At 40.2% G+C, this 17,332-nt stretch overlaps 1 protein-coding gene across 1 annotated transcript in view; it reads left to right on the forward strand.

The window, feature by feature from the left end:
* LOC137250544 (uncharacterized) overlaps positions 1-17,332 on the forward strand; it is a 71,826-nt gene that overhangs the window by 23,346 nt on the left and 31,148 nt on the right. Inside the window, exon 3 of the mRNA XM_067783533.1 lies at positions 2,062-2,207. Within this exon, the coding sequence (XP_067639634.1) occupies positions 2,062-2,207 (146 nt within the window). The remainder of the gene's footprint in view (positions 1-2,061; positions 2,208-17,332) is intronic.

A 17,332-nucleotide genomic window follows, 5' to 3' on the forward strand; every position in this document is an offset into this window, starting at 1 on the left:
GGGCACACTCTTGTCAATGTGTCACGTGCAAGAGATGCTTGCATCGGACAGGATGTTCTGGGCTAGAGCCCAAAATCCGAATCCGTCATAACTTTTATAAATTTGGCTCCTTGCTGATTACGCCCAAGGGAGTCCCGTAGTCAGCGTTCACTTCCTTCTACCTGCCCCGCTTCTCAGCAAGCCATAACAAGTAACCACTGCTGCTCCGGCCCCATGGCGCCACCAGCTCATATGATCGCTCCTCCCCCGATGGGTAAGGGGGTCAGAATATACCCGCGGTAGGTATGCCTGTCGTAAGAGGCGACTAAAATACCAGATTCAAGGGGTGTGTAGCGCAACCCTTCAGGTTCCCATCGCAATATATAGCTTCTCCAAACCCAATTGTTAACCTCGCCTATCCGCGGCGAATCCTGTTTCACTAACAGGCGAGGCTCTGGCGACCCCAAGCTCCTCATGGAACTTGGGGGTGGGGAGGGAGGAGATGGCCTGAATGTTTAATGTGGCCACATAAATCATTCCCGAGATGATCGGGCTAGCACCTTAATGGTGCTGTGGTACCGGAGCGTACCGGACCTGTATCCGGCAAAGGACCATCACATCGATAACACTCCCCAAAGCCTTCGGGGAGCAACCCTATCGCTACAACAACAACAACATCGCTCCTCCTCATAACTACAATCTCCGTAGTAGAGTCGGTAGCAATGCCGATCATCAGCCCCCGCCCCCGTCTTCTTCTCCCCCTCTTTCCGGCACTAGCACTCGAGTAGGTCATAGAAACAAATTCTTTGGGCTCTACCACCTTTTGCACCGTTTGCCAGCACAGAATATATATGGTTGCAACATTTGTCCAATGCAGCTCCTGCCTTGGACGATGCCACTTTCTTAGATGTTCTGGTCTCAGCGACGGCAATCCCCCGACGGGTTTTATCGCGCCATACTGCTAGGCCGCAAACCCAACTACATCGGGTACCCAAATGCTTACCCAGGGAAGTCTAGTCCCAAGGCCACAACAGCAATTGCGCCCTGGCCTCCCTCAACTCAGACGTACCCCCAGAGTGACGACGTTAACCCCGTTGCACTTCAAAATTCAGCAGTTAAACTGTTATGGGTTAACTGGGAAGATCACGGAGATATGTAGTTGATTTCATGAAGCACATTGCAGCGATCCAAAAGACCAAACATACAGCAAGATCTGCTGAGGACCTGCTCTGGACATAACGTCCACAGAAGAGATCGCGAGAGCGGAAATGCAGGCGGTCTCGCGTTTATCACCCACCACACAGTGCAATATAATCTATTTAATCCCGACATCGGCAATACGCTACCGACTGTCTTACACCCTAAAATCTTGGGTGTGACGTTCGATCAGGATCTACATTTTGGATTGTACCGAAAATCCAGAGCCGTAATAAAATCGCCAAACCTCTTTCCGGCAGCACTTGGGGTAAAGACAAAGAAACACTCATTACTACTTACAAAGCAATTGGCCGGCCGGTTGCATGCTTCGCGCCCCGATATGGTCGCCAAGCCTAAAGGTTACTCACTGGAAGAAAATACAGGCCTGCCAAAATACTACTCTCAGAACCGCTACGGCCTGTTTTCTTACGTCCCCAGAACACCACGTACACAATGAGGCGAGAGTACTCCCAAACAGTTCTGTTTCTGTTGAATACCCAGAAACCTGGGCAGCCCAACAGACATCTGATTGATGAAGCTACACCTCCCATGGGCTTAAGGGGTAATCTCCGTAATCATAATGAGGAATAACGGCAAAAATTGCATGCATTTCCCTGCCGCCGAAAGCAAATTTGAATCATGTTTGAAAGCAGCTATGTGCTATAAAACGGCGCAAATATTTATCACGTCGTAATTGGTTAAAAATAATGATTTTTTCCTTCACACATCAATAACGTACTTTCCATAAAATATTTCAAAATACGACATTTGCAAAATTTTGCAAATGGACACCAGAAATAAGTGTTTTTGATCTCCTGAAAAGTTACTGAAAAACACATAACTGTTTTTGGGAGCGCAGCGACGTTATGCTTTAATTATTTACAGTTCGAAGGTATCTGGTATATGCACCATGGAATGACCCTCGACAATCCTAGGGCTTTCCGCTGCCGAAGAATGAATTTCACGTATTTATATATAAGCCCAGACGAAACGGGGTATAGAGCAGAAGCATTCAGAATACGTAATAGAGGGTAAGTATTTTTAATTGCAGGCAAAGCTTTTGGTTTTAATTGAAAGTTATGTTGTCTTTTATGTTGTTGATTTTTCGATAGGGTGCAAAAGTGAAGACTTGTGTCAAAAGAAACTTTTCTCAAATACCAAGTGCATAGGTAAAATATTAGTTTCCCTTTTCGTTCTCAAAAAATAGCACTGAAGATGGCACAACACCGAACCCGGTTCGTTTTCAAATCAAATTTGACAAGGAATGATGGAAAATTGTTCCAATATACAGCAATTACTTGAATTGGAACCATTTCCCGCCATTCCGCGTCAAGTTTGGTACGGAGACAAACCGGTTTCGGCGTTGCGCCATCTTTAGTGCAATTTATCGAGAACGAAACAAGAAAAACAATTTGACTATAAAATTTGATTTTGAAAAAAATTTCTTTCAACCCAAATAACTACACTTTTCTTTATATTGGAACGAATTTCGGGGAAATTCCGCTTATTTCAAACTTTCTGCTAACGTTCGAATCGCTAAACTGTCGAAAAATTCACTGCAATTTTCACTATTTCAAGCTGGTCTTTCTTTAGATTTTGGGAGTAGTACAATTATACTTCAATATCAAGTACTTAACAAAAGCGTGTTTAACTCAAACTGATTACTCGTTCGTCAGCTCGCGCTGCTTTTATTCTATCTATTGTCTCTTCCGCATATTTCTCCAAAGGTCTAGACGTTTCACCTTCTGCAACTGTTGTATCTCCTGCTTGGTTACCAGCTATATATGTACATGTATATTTGTAGTCAATGCTTTTCTACTGGTCATATGCGTGTGTATGTATGAGTAACTACTTCGGCGATGACTACATCTGTGTGTGTGGAATATCTCTTCGTCGCCTTTATGTACGCGTGTAAATGGATTAAATTGATGTGTTCGTGTACACAAGAGTGGCAGCTTGCTTTATTGTTGTTGTGCCTTTATTTACTAACAGTCTAGTTATGCTAACATTCGCCACACTGCCCTCCACCTAAGTCGGCTCGTCCCGATCTAAACACTGCCATCCTGTCCAAATGAACCACTTTCATTTTCTTTCGTGGTTAGTATGTTGCAAACTACATCGTTGATTCGTTTTACAATTTTTATGGGCCTTCCTACTTACACTGTAATTTCGGAGACAAACCATTTTTTCGTTGTGGGTTGTATAACAGCACCAAATCTCCTTCCCGAAAGCCTTCTGACTTAATTGCTTTATCATATCTGGCTTTCATCTTGTCACTCATAATCTTGGTTCGTTGTCTTACAAGATCGTGTATTTCCTTCATCTCTTCCTCCAAGACGCCAGTGGATTTCTTGGTATTTCTCTCCGAATCGGCATTTATCCCAAACATCAAATCAGTTGACAGTCGAAGGTCATTGCCAGAAATTACCTTTGCGGGAGTTTGGCCCGTTGTTTCATGCACTGCCGATAGGTAAGCCATCAAGAATAATAATATGTATGTATCCCACTCTTTATGGAACTTGTCCACTACTTTCCTCAAGCGCTCCTCCAAGGTTCTATTGTATCGTTCCACCATACCAACGGGTTGAGGATGCAATACAACTGTATCCGTGTTTTTCGAATGCCCAATGTCTTACACATTTCTTGGAACACAGCTGCTTCAAAATTCCTGCCTTGGTCACAATATAACTCCATTGGTACACCTCCACCCCAATTATTTGCAAACACTTCTGATACTGTTTCAGCTTCTTGATTTGGGATTGAGTATACCTCTGGCCATTTGCTAAAGTAATCCATAACCACCAGTACATATTTGTTTCCGCTATTGCTAGTAGGAAATGGAACTGCGATATCCATAGCGATCCTTTCAAATGGTGCACCTGAGTTATATTGCTTCATCTGGCCACGACTTGGGGATTCGGGCCCCTTCGCTCTGCTGCAAACCTCGCAGTTGGCAATCCACTCCATGACCGACTGACGGCAAAGAACCCAATAGAATCTCTGCTTAATTTTCTCAAGCGTCTTCGTGATCCCCAGATGACCTCCACTTGGACCATTATGTAGCTCGTTGAGAACGTCAGGAATCCTTTTCCTGGGAACAACTACTAGTTTCCTCTTACATTGACCATCCTGTATCCAAACTGTTCCAATATGACTTCGCAATAGGACTCTCTGCTGACATCTCTTTATTTGGTTTTCGTTTCTTTCGAGCCCTCGCATAACATGTGACAGATCTGTATCTTCTTGCTGACACTTCCTTAGTTGTTCCATGGTCCATTCATCCGAACACATTATAGTCATAAGCCGGACATCTATGATGTTTTCCTTAGCCTCAGCTTTCGAACAGTGTTTGCATTCCAAATTACATGGTCTTCGTGACATTGCATCGCCATTCCCATGGGTACTACCTTTCCGATGCTCAATGTAAAAGTCATAGCTTTGTAGTCGCCCGATCCACCGTGCCAATTGACCTTGTGAAATACGGAACTGCAGGAGCCATTTCAACGCCATCTGTCCTGATTCGGAATCGCTGCCCGTAGAGGTGAAAAATGTGAAAATGTTTAATGCACTCTACCAATGCCAGCAACTCTCTGCGTGTAACGCAATAGTTCTTCTCTGGTTTTCCAGTTCGTAGGCTGAAATCTCCTGTCCGTCGACTAGTTGTGATAAAACGCCTGCTATAGCATATTCACTGGCATCTGTATCTAGAATAAATGTTGCTCCTGCAATCGGATATGCCAACATTGGGGCAGTGCACAAACGCTCTTTCAATGTTTGGAGGGCCACATCTTGCTCCTTCTTCCATTCAGAAACTTTATTTTTATACTCAGTTGAGCAGAGCTCACAAAGTATATTAAGTTTGATTGGATAACGGTTGGTTGTACAGGTATAAAGGAATCGAGATAGATATAGACTTCCATATATCAAAATAATCAGGATCGAAAAAAAAATTTTATTGAGCCATGTCCGTCCGTCCGTCCGTCCGTCCGTCCGTTAACACGATAACTTGAGTAAATTTTGAGGTAAATTGATGAAATTTGGTATGTAGGTTCCTGAGCACTCATCTCAGATCGCTATTTAAAATGAACGAAATCGCACTATAACCACGCCCACTTTTTCGATATCGAAAATTTCGAAAAACCGGAAAAGTGCGATAATGCATTACCACAGAAAGCTAAAACGATGAAACTTATGACACAGAATAGAAAACTAGTAAAATTTTGGACAATGGGCGTGGCACCGCCCACTTTTAAAAGAAGGTAATTTAAAACTTTTGCAAGCTGTAATTTGGCAGTCGTTGAAGATATCATGATGAAATTTGGCAGGAACGTTACTCCTATTACTATATATACGCTTAATAAAAATTAGCAAAATCGGAGAAGGACCACGCCCACTTTTAAAAAAAAAATTTTTTTAAAGTAAAATTTTAACAAAAAATTTAATATCTTTACAGTATATAAGTAAATTATGTCAACATTCAACTCCAGTAATGATATGGTGCAACAAAATACAAAAATAAAAGAAAATTTCAAAATGGGCGTGGCTCCGCCCTTTTTCATTTAATTTGTCTATTTACCAATCCTTTTGAAATTTGGTAGGGGCATAGATAGTATGACGTTAACTATTTTCTGTGAAAATCGGCGAAATCGGTTGAAGCCACGCCCAGTTTTTATACACAGTCGTCCGTATGTCCCTCCGCGTGGCCGTTAACATGATAACTTGATCAAAAATCGACATATCTTTACTGAACTTAGTTCACGAACTTATCTGAACTCACTTTATCTTGGAAAAAAAAATGAACGAAATCCGACTATGACCACGGCCACTTTTTCGATATCGAAAATTACGAAAAATGAAAAAAATGCCATAATTCTATACCAAATACGAAAAGAGGGATGAAACATGGTAATTGGATTGGTTTATTGACGCGAAATATAACTTTAGAAAAAACTTTGTAAAATGGTTGTGACACCTACCATATTAAGTAGAAGAAAATGAAAAAGTTCTGCAGGGCGAAATAAAGAACCCTTGAAATCTTGGCAGGTATTACATATATAAATAAATTAGCGGTATCCAACAGATGATGTTCTGGGTCACCCTGGTCCACATTTTGGTCGATATCTGGAAAACGCCTTCACATATACAACTACCACCACTCCCTTTTAAAGCTCTCATTAATACCTTTCATTTGATACCCATATTCTAGAGTCACCCCTGGTCCACCTTTATGGCGATATTTCGAGACGGCGTCCACCTATAGAACTAAGGCCCACTCCCTTTTAAAATACTCATTAACACCTTTCGTTTGATACCCATATTGTACAAACAAATTCTAGGGTCACCCCTGGTCCACCTTTATGGAGATATCTCGAAACGGCGTCCACCTATGGAACTAAGGATTACTCCCTTTTAAAATACTCTTTAATGCTTTTCATTTGATACACATGTCATACAAACACATCCCAGGGTTTCCCTCGGTTCATTTTCCTACATGGTTATTTTCCCTTATGTTGTCACCATAACTCTCAGCTGAGTATGTAATGTTCGGGTACACCCGAACTTAACCTTCCTTACTTGTTTCTTGTAAGCTCATGGAGGCTATGGGCTACGCTGGCAAATTTTGGTACAAATTGGCGGTAATATGTGCACAGCCAAAGGAAACTTCTCAATTCATGCAGGTTCTGTTGTCTTGGCCAATCCTTTACAGCCTCTATCTTTTCATTCGCAGTGTAGATGCCCTATGTCGTTACCACGTGACCCAAATAACTTACTTCCTTTTTAAACAGCGAACACTTTTTGGCACTTAGTTTCAGACCAGCGCCAGGTATTGTCTGGAAAACTTCCTCTAAGTTCTTAAGATGTTCTTTAAAGTTCTTTCCCAATTCGATATTGTCGTCTAAGTACACTAAACATGTTTTCCAATGGAGTCCTTTCAGTACCTGTGTAAAATATATTAAATTATTTATTTGAGTGGAGACACCATACATACCCTAAATATTTAAACAAGATTATTTAAGGAGGTGGCACCCTTGAGTGCCGAATACCGAATCTTCTTTATTAATAAAAACTTCAGCGTATTTATACATAATTCTTATGCGCTACTTAGTTACTACATAAACATATACATATTTACTCTTAATTCTTACATTCTTACTAAGTCTAACAAAATAACAAAAGTCATGTAGCCAAGCGTATGCATACACATTCGTACACACATTCATAAGGTTCTTCAATGTACTTGCTGAAAGCGTGTGAAAATGTTGGAGTAGAGGAATACGCGGTGTCAGCAAATTCTTAGTTACAGACTAAACAACTTAGACACCGTGTGTGTTATGTGTGTAGATATGTATGCAGTCACTTTGGATACATTACACCTGATCCATAAATCCAAAAGACTATAAATTTCCAAAGACCAGCACCGACACTGAAGGCTGTTTTCTCCTTGTCTTCCTCCTTCACTTCCACTTGCCAGTAGCCGCTTTTAAAGTCCAGTGTGGAAAACCGTTTCGTACCAGAGAGCGACACCAGAGTGTCGTCAATTCTTGGCAATGGGTAGCTATACTTTTTCGTAACGTCATTCAACTTCCGGTAGTCCACGCAAAACCTCATTTTTCCATCCTTCTTCTTCACAAGTACCACCGATGAGCTCAATCGACTAGCTGTCGCTTATTTCTTGTATGATTTGACTCACAACTTTCCCCTTCGCCAGTGAAAGACTACGAGGAGCTTGACGGATCGTCCTCGCATCTCCAGTGCTAATTTGATGTTTCACAACATTGGTGCGGCCTGGATTGGAGCCATCTTGGCCAAATATATTTGCGTACTTTAGGAGCAGTTGATTTGCCTTATTCTGATAGTCTTCCTCTATACCCTCCGTCCATGCCGTGATGTCATTTGAAAGATCAATGTTGCTTGTTGAAACGTTTTGCTGGGTCTATTCACAGTTAATAATTACATCAGCCTCTTGGCATCTTCCCAATATAGTATCAGTTTGAATGGTGACTTGAACTTATTGAGTACTCGTACCGGAATACGTCCATCTTGTTTAGTTGTACCCAGGGTTTTTCCTACAAGTATTTTCGTTGTTGATTTGTTTGCTGCCTCGACAGCCCACAATTTGTTTTTTCCACAATCTCCATCAATCTTTGCCCAAATGACCGCCTCCGATTTTGGTGGTATTTGCTGATTCTCCTCCACCAGCACTTGTTTACTGCTGTAGCCTTTTTCGTAGCCAAAATTAAGTGGCACATCTATGTTCTTATATCGCATCTTCTTGCTTTGCATGTCGATCTTGATGCCTTGGTCGATTAAGAATTCCACTCCAATTATGATTGCATCAACAATCTCTGCCACTAAAAAATTCTGTAGTACCGTGACGTTCCCAATTGCGACTTCACATGCTACTTCTCCTAGAACCTGGGTGTCTACTCCAGTGGCTGTAACCAATATTGCTCCATTCAATGGTCTTATCTTCTCGTTGACTAAATCCGATCGAAAGATGGAATGAGATGCACTCGTTTCTACAGTCAGTAAACGTTCCTTTCCAACCACACGTCTCCCGATGGTGAGATTGCTGGACCTTCTTCCAATTTGCGAGATAGAGATTATGGGGCGTTCAATTGCCGCTGACTCGCTTTAGTTTAACGACTGAGTAAACTTGGAGATTTGCTCATCTTCTTCAGCTCTGCGTTTGCGGCCACCCACATTGTTGGAACTATTAGGACCGGTGCTGCGATGACGTAGAATGTGAGCTGGGTTGCCGCACTTGAAACATTTCATAACTCCGGCATTTTTTTGTTGTGATCTCTTCAGTGCTTCCAAAATTATGTCTATCCAATCTGGCTTTTCTACTTCCACGCGATGAGCTTTGTATGCGGGCTTACTCAAAAGTGACGCTGTTTCCTGAGTCAGTGCATGGGATACAGTTTCAGCAAATGTTGGCTTTGGATTTGCGTATGTAGCTCGCTTCGTTTCCACGTCCCGTATGCCATTTATAAAGCTTTGGATTTTTACCCTCTCGATGTATTCCACGGTTGCGTCCACATTTGCTAAATGGGCCAGCCTTTCGACATCCGACGCAACTCCTGCAAAGTCTCATTCGTTTTTGGTAGCGGTTTTGCAACTCAATTTGGTATATCTGTTTCCTGTGCTCGCCTTCGTAACGTCTCTCAATAGCGGCCATTAATGCTTCATAAGTCTGGTGTGAGATGTCAGCGTGCGACAAAATCGCGAGCCTGCGATGGCTGGAAGAAGTGGTTCCAAACCTCCAAAGGCAAGGCACGATCGCGCGGTTGGAGGTGGTGGATAAAGCTCAAATCACAACGGTACCAAAAGTTAAGGTGTGGATACCATGCGTGGTGACGTCGGAGGATACACTTCGACTTCTGCAGAATCAGAATCCGAACATACAGACAAAGGATGGGGAGGTACTTACTGTATCTCGGCCTACGGGGGAAGATCAGTTCTACATCTTCCAAATAAACAAGCAGGCGGAGGATCACAAAATTTTATTTTAATTAAAAAATGCCTGCAGATATGGTTTTTGGATGCGCAGACGCAAGAAGACGTGCTATTGTACGTGCGAATCGTAAAAATGCGATGGATCGGAGTTCAGAATAGGTCGACTTCATTTCGATCAGAATCGATTTGTTTGCCTAATAGATTTCTTGATAGAAGTTTTTAAAGAAAATTTATTATGCCAATTTAACTCAAATTTAAACAAAACAAGTAAGGAAGGCTAAGTTCGGGTGTAACCGAACATTACATACTCAGTTGAGAGCTATGGAGACAAAATAAGGAAAATCACCATGTAGGAAAATGAACCTAGGGTAACCCTGGAATGTGGTTGTATGACATGTGTATCAAATGGAAGGTATTAAAGAGTATTTTAAGAGAGAGTAGGCCATAGTTCTATGGATGGACGCCATTTAAGGATATCGCCATAAAGGTGGACCAAGGCCGACTCTAGAATTTGTTTGTACGATATGGGTATCAAATGAAAGGTGTTACTGAGCATTTTAAGAGGGAGCGGGCCTTAGGTCTATCGGTGGACCCTTTTCGAGATATCGCCATTAAGGTGGGCCAGGGGTGACTCTAGAATGTGTTTGTACAATATGGGTATCAAATGAAAGGTGGTAATGAGTATTTTAAAAGGGAATGGGCTTTAGTTCTATAGGTGAACGCCTTTTCGAGAAATCGCCATAAAGGTGGACCAGGGGTGAGTCTAGAATATGTTTGTACGATATGGGTATCAAATGAAAGGTGTTAATAAGTATTTTCAAAGGGAGTAATCCTTAGTTCTATAGGTTGAAGCCTTTTCGAGATATCGCCATAAAGGTGGACCAGGGGTGACACTAGAATGTTTGTACGATATGGGTATCAAATGAAAGGTGTTACTGAGCATTTTAAGAGGGAGCGGGCCTTAGGTCTATCGGTGGACCCTTTTCGAGATATCGCCATTAAGGTGGGCCAGGGGTGACTCTAGAATGTGTTTGTACAATATGGGTATCAAATGAAAGGTGGTAATGAGTATTTTAAAAGGGAATGGGCTTTAGTTCTATAGGTGAACGCCTTTTCGAGATATCGCCATTAAGGTGGGCCAGGGGTGACTCTAGAATGTGTTTGTACAATATGGGTATCAAATGAAAGGTGTTACTGAGCATTTTAAAAGGGAGTGGGCATTAGGTCTATAGGTGGACGCCTTTTCGAAATATCGCCATTAGGGTGGGCCAGGGGTGACTCTAGAATGTGTTTTTACGATATGGGTGTCAAATGAAAGGTGGTAATGAGTATTTTAAAAGGGAGTAATCCTTAGTTCTATAGGTTGAAGCCTTTTCGAGATATCGCCATAAAGGTGGACCAGGGGTGACACTAGAATGTTTGTACGATATGGGTATCAAACGAAAGGTGCTACTGAGCATTTTAAGAGGGAGTGGGCATTAGGTCTATGGGTGGACGCCTTTTCGAGATATCGCCATTAGGGTGGGCCAGGGGTGACTCTAGAATGTGTTTGTACGATATGGGTATCAAACGAAAGGTGTTACTGAGCATTTTAAGAGGGAGTGGGCATTAGGTCTATAGGTGGACGCCTTTTCGAGATATCGCCATTAGGGTGGGCCAGGGGTGACTCTAGAATGTTTGTACGATATGGGTATCAAACGAAAGGTGTTACTGAGCATTTTAAAAGGGAGTGGGCATTAGGTCTATAGGTGGACGCCTTTTCGAGATATCGCCATTAGGGTGGGCCAGGGGTGACTCTAGAATGTTTGTACGATATGGGTATCAAACGAAAGGTGTTACTGAGCATTTTAAGTGGGAGTAGGCATTAGGCCCATAGGTGGACACCTTTTCTAGATATCGCCATTAGGGTGGGCCAGGGGTGACTCTAGAATGTTTGTACGATATGGGTATCAAACGAAAGGTGTTACTGAGCATTTTAGGAGGGAGTGGGCATTAGGTCTATAGGTGGACGCCTTTTCGAGATATCGCAATTAGGGTGGACCAGGGGTGACTCTAGAATGTTTGTACGATATGGGTATCAAACGAAAGGTGTTACTGAGCATTTTAAGAGGGAGTGGGCATTAGGTCTATAGGTGGACGCCTTTTTGAGATATCGCCATTAGGGTGGGCCAAGGGTGACTCTAGAATGTTTGTACGATATGGGTAAATAACGAAAGGTGTTACTGAGCATTTTAAGAGGGAGTGGGCATTAGGTCAATAGGTGGACGCCTTTTCGAGATATCGCCATTAGCGTGGGCCAGGGGTGACTCTAGAATGTGTTTGTACGATATGGATATCAAATTAAAGGTATTAATGAGGGTTTTAAAAGCGAGTGGCCCTTAGATATATATGTGAAGGCGTTTTCGCGATATCGACCAAAATGTGGACCAGGTGATCCAGAAAATCATCTGTCGGGTACTGCTAATTTATTTATATATGCAATACCACTAACAGTATTCCTGCCAAGATTCCAAACGCTTTTGATTTCGCCTTGTAGAACTTTTTCATTTTCTTCTACTTAATATGGTAGGTGTCACACCCATTTTACAAAGTTTTTTCCAAAGTTATATTTTGCGTCAATAAACCAATCCAATTACCATGTTGCATCCCATTTTTCGTATTTGGTATAGAATTATGGCATTTTTTTCATTTTTCGAAATTTTCGATATCGATAAAGTGGGCGTGGTTATGGTCGGATTTCGGCCATTTTTTATACCAAGATAAAGTGAGTTCAGATAAGTACGTGGACTGAGTTTAGTAAATATATATCGGTTTTTGCTCAAGTTATTGTGTTAACGGCCGAGGGGAAGGCCAGACGGTGGACTGTGTATAAAAACTGGGCGTGGCTTCCACCGATTCCGCCCATTTTCACAGAAAACAGTTACCGTCATAGAATCTATAAAAAAAAAATAAAAAATCTATGCCCCTACAAAATTTAAGAAGGATTGGTAAATTTTTGTTCGACTTATGGCATTAAAAGTATTCTAGACAACCTAAATGAAAATGGGCGGAGCCACGCCCATTTTGAAATTTTCTTTTATTTTTGTATTTTGTTGCATCATATCATTACTGGAGTTGAATTTTGACTTAATTTACTTATATACAGTAAAGAAATTAAATTTTTTGTTAAAATTTGAATTTAAAACATTTTTTTTTAAAAAGTGGGCGTGTTCTTCATCCAATTTTGCTAATTTTTATTTAGCACATATATAGTAACAGTAGTAACGTTCCTGCCAAATTTCATCATGATATCTTCAACGACTGCCAAATTACAGCTTGCAAAACTTTTAAATTACCTTCTTGTAAAAGTGGGCGGTGCCACGCCCATTGTCCAAAATCTTACTAATTTTCTATTTTGCGTCATAACGTCAACCCATCTACCAAGTTTCATCACTTTATCTGGTTTGGCAATGAATTATCGCATTTTTTCGGTTTTTCGAAATTTTCGATATCGAAAAAATGGGCGTGGTTATAGTCCGATATCGTTCATTTTAAATAGCGATCTGAGATGGATGCCCAGGAATCCACATACCAAATTTCATCAAGATACCTCAAAATTTACTCAAGTTATCGTGTTAACGGACAGACGGACGGACGGACATGGCTCAATCAAATTTTTTTTCGATACTGATGATTTTGATATATGGAAGTCTATATCTATCTCGATTATACCTGTACAACCAACCGTTATCCAATCAAAGTTAATATACTCTGTGAGCTCTGCTCAACTGAGTACAAAAATACACACAACTCTCCAAATAAAATGAAGAATTAAAAAAAAATTATTTGAAAGACAAATATCGCAACATTTGTGTATAATCTGTCAATTAATTTTCATTCCGACTGCTCAGAGGCAATACTTTTCAAACCGATAATTTTTGGTCTGAATCGAAATTGAGAACTCCAATCCATTTCGATTCCGAAAAAATTGATCGGAATCGGAATTCAGAACACTTGATAAACAAAAACAGCTGATTAAACTGGTTACCGAATCGGAATGAAAACGATTCGAGATCGACTTCGAATCGATTTTTTACAATCGGAATTGAGAACACCAAATAGAAACCGAGTCGAAATCAATGTCGTTTTACTATTCAGAACAGGCCTGAATGTAATAATAGCAATGTAAATAAATGTTATGTTTAAAGACACAGCCCCCCGTAGATCCGCGCCAGCCAAGGGGACGCAGTTATTTTATAATATAGGTAATGGTTTTTGATATGGGTTTTCAGTTTGGTCGTTAAAACAAATTTCTGGTAACACTACGGACTCATTCAGTCTATGTTATTTTAGAGATGCCATATATGTCTTCTGTTCTTCCAATTGTGCTTCAATCTTCGATGTTATGGATGTCTCCTACGAGATGCCATTGTCGACGTTTGTGCAGATATTGCAGCCAATATCGTCGGTCCAGTGCCAAATTCACGAATGTGGATATTTGATGTTTTGTGAAAAAAGCGTTTCAAACCTTGAAGACATTGTTAAAAATAGAGATTTAATTAATACAGATTTAATTTTGTATATTTCAACCACCTTTGGGAGGTTTACTTTTGTAAACTACTAAGCAATGCTAATTGAAAAATGTTTATATTTTATTTTTTCAAAAAATGCACATTCGTTTTGGCTTTGCAAAATTTAACATATATAATATTTCGTTTGAACAAAAATGGCACATTCGTGACTTTGGCATTGTAACGACGATATATGATGACGCACTTATTTTTAGCACTGCTTCGTGTTCGACATCAATTTCAACTTCGTCATCGAATTTGGCATCAACCAGAGAGGATAGATAGAATAAGTGACGTCATTTCATACTTTTTGCGAAATTTATTTGTAATGTCCCATTTGAGGGGTAATTTCATGAGGTATTTTTGATTGTTTTAAAGAATTGTATTAATTAAGCAATTCATCCTCTTTCCAACAATCGCAATATATATTAATATACACTTCTTAAAAATGTGTAGAAGCCAATTTTCTAATACCCGCCAATCAGGTACATCTACTATATATTTGTGAAAGTATGTCTGTATGTATGTTTGGACTTGCAGCCTAAACCGCAGAATGGAATCGAACGAAATTTTGCCATGACATACCCTGAGTGCGTCAATCTATGGTAGGCTATATAAAAATAGTTTTCGACAAGGGGGCGTGACACCTCCCATACAACTGGAATTTTTCGTAGTCAATATATCTGAAAGTATTAAGACTAGACGACTGAAATTAGGTGAGTGGTTATATGAGACCAATCCCTACCCCTCCAGAAAAGCTGGGTATAACGAAAAATAAAAATGTGTAGAAGCCAGTTTTCTAATACTCGCCAATCAGGTACATTACAAATAAAAATTGAAATGACGTCTCTTATTCTATCTATCCTCTCTGACGATATTTTTGTCATTGTTGAAACTTGGCTGACTCCAGTTTTTTTTGATGGCTAATTCTTCGATCCCAATTTGTTAGTCGTTTTCCGTAAAGACAGGGATGCAGGAAAAACTGGGCGTTCGCGAGGTAGAGGTGTACTTATTGCAGTTCAACGCAAGTATAATACTTCCCTAATTCAGCTGGATAATAACGATTCGCTACTTGACCAGCTCTGTGTTAATGTTAGTGGCTCTACGTACTGCGGCTCTCTATTCGTAATGGCATCTTATATTCCGCCGAATAGTTCTGAAGATCTTTATAAAGCTCATGCTGACAATATTTCGTCTGTAGTTCTTAATAAGCCTTTGAGGCTTATTTTTTAGATAACATGCTAAGCTTAAACTTACTGCAAATCAATAACTTCACTAAAAGGCTTGACAGAATATTAGATCTTATATTCCTCAGTGATAATATTAATTTTAACATATCCGAATGCCATGCACCATTTGCTCCGTCGGATATGCATCATACTACTATTGTTCTTAAACTTGAGTTTTATGAGTTTTGTGTACCCTCTAGAAATGATGATATCGCTTTTAATTTTGCACGGTGCGATATGTCTATCATTAACCATGTTTTCTCGGAAATTAACTGGGCTGATCTTTTTTCCTCCTCAGATGTTAGCATTTCCTATGAAATATTTATATCATAGCTTTTTGACCTATGTTTAAGGCATGTTCCAGTCTATAACAAAGGGTTTAAAAAAATTGAGGAATTTGCGAAACAAATACTACAAAAAGTTTAGTCAGACCAAGAGTCTGTCCTTTTACGAGAAGTATCAGCAGTATATAAAGGAGTTTAACTGTTTGGATAAGTTTCTTTACAAATAATTCTTAGCTTTCAGATAAACATTAAGTCCAATCCTAAAACATTTTGGAATTTTATTAAATCTAAAAGGACCTGCTCCTCGGTTCCTGCTTTTGTCTTTTACCAAGATAATGTAGCTAAAAATCCTAGTGCGGTATTGAACCTGTTTGCGGACTTTTTTAGTGCTAATTTTGCATGCTATAATGATGCCCCTTCTTTCTGATTTAAATTCTTCTCTGGATTTCGGTTCAATGTCCATCTCATGTGACGATATCTCAAGTGTTATTACTAAATTAAAGCAATCGGTCAAGACAGATTCTGATGGTCTCTTAAGTGCCTTGATTAAAGGTTGTCCGGCCTTAGTTTTGCCTCTTGAGATCCTGTTGACTTTAGTGCGGGGAGTTTGTTGATGCTTGGAAACTTGCATCGAAAACTCCTGTCTACAAATCTGGAAATAAGAGTGATGTCTGTAACTACAGACCTATATCAAAGCTCACTACTGTTTCGAAGTTATTTGAATGTGTTTTAAAAGACAAGTTATACTTTTCAGTGAAGAGCCTAATTTGTGCCAAGTAGCATGGTTTTGTTGCGGGACGTTCGACGGTCACCAATCTAGTGGAGTTTAGTGAGTATTGTATATCTGCTTTTGCATCTGGATACCAGGTAGATTGTGCTTATTCTGACTTCTCCAAAGCTTTAGATAAGGTATCACTTATTCATAAACATTCCTGTCTTGGTTTTCACTCAATTTTTCTGTAGTGGCTATAATCATATTTAATTAACAGATGGTGTATTGACTGTACTGATGGTGTATCATTCGATCCTTACGTTGCGACTTCCGGCGTTCCGCAAGTCAGTATTCTTGGACCCTTGGTCTTTGTCCTGTTCGTCAAGGACATCAGCGCTTGCTTTTCGTATGCTAGGTTTCTCTTGTATGGTGATGATCTTAAAGTTTTCTCCTATATAAAGTCTTCGCGTGATATTTTCGAACTTCAGTATGAAATTAATAGTCTCCATTCCTGGTGCGTTAGATCGCACCTCTATTTAAATATTAGTAAATGCTTTCACGTAACCTACTCTAAATTGAGCTTTAAGTTTAATAGTTCATATACCATTGATAACAATCCAGTGCAGACTGTTGATAAAATCAAGGACCATGGTGTGGTTTATAATACCAAACTTTCTTTCAACAGCCATGTAAACTTTATCATAGCCAAATCGTATGCAATGCTTGGTTTTATTCGGCGCAATATTTCCGAGTTCTCTGACCCGTATACACTTAAATTGCTCTACAATTCATTTGTACGATCTCATCTCGAGTACGCCACTATCATTTGGCGACCGTTCCAACAGTTTGCAATTAACAGGATTGAGCGAGTTCAAAAAGTTTTTCTTAAATACTGTCTGCGGTCGCTTAGATATACTAGCC

Source organism: Eurosta solidaginis, chromosome 1 (genome assembly GCF_040869045.1).
Source record: "Eurosta solidaginis isolate ZX-2024a chromosome 1, ASM4086904v1, whole genome shotgun sequence".
Classification (NCBI taxonomy): domain Eukaryota; kingdom Metazoa; phylum Arthropoda; class Insecta; order Diptera; family Tephritidae; genus Eurosta; species Eurosta solidaginis.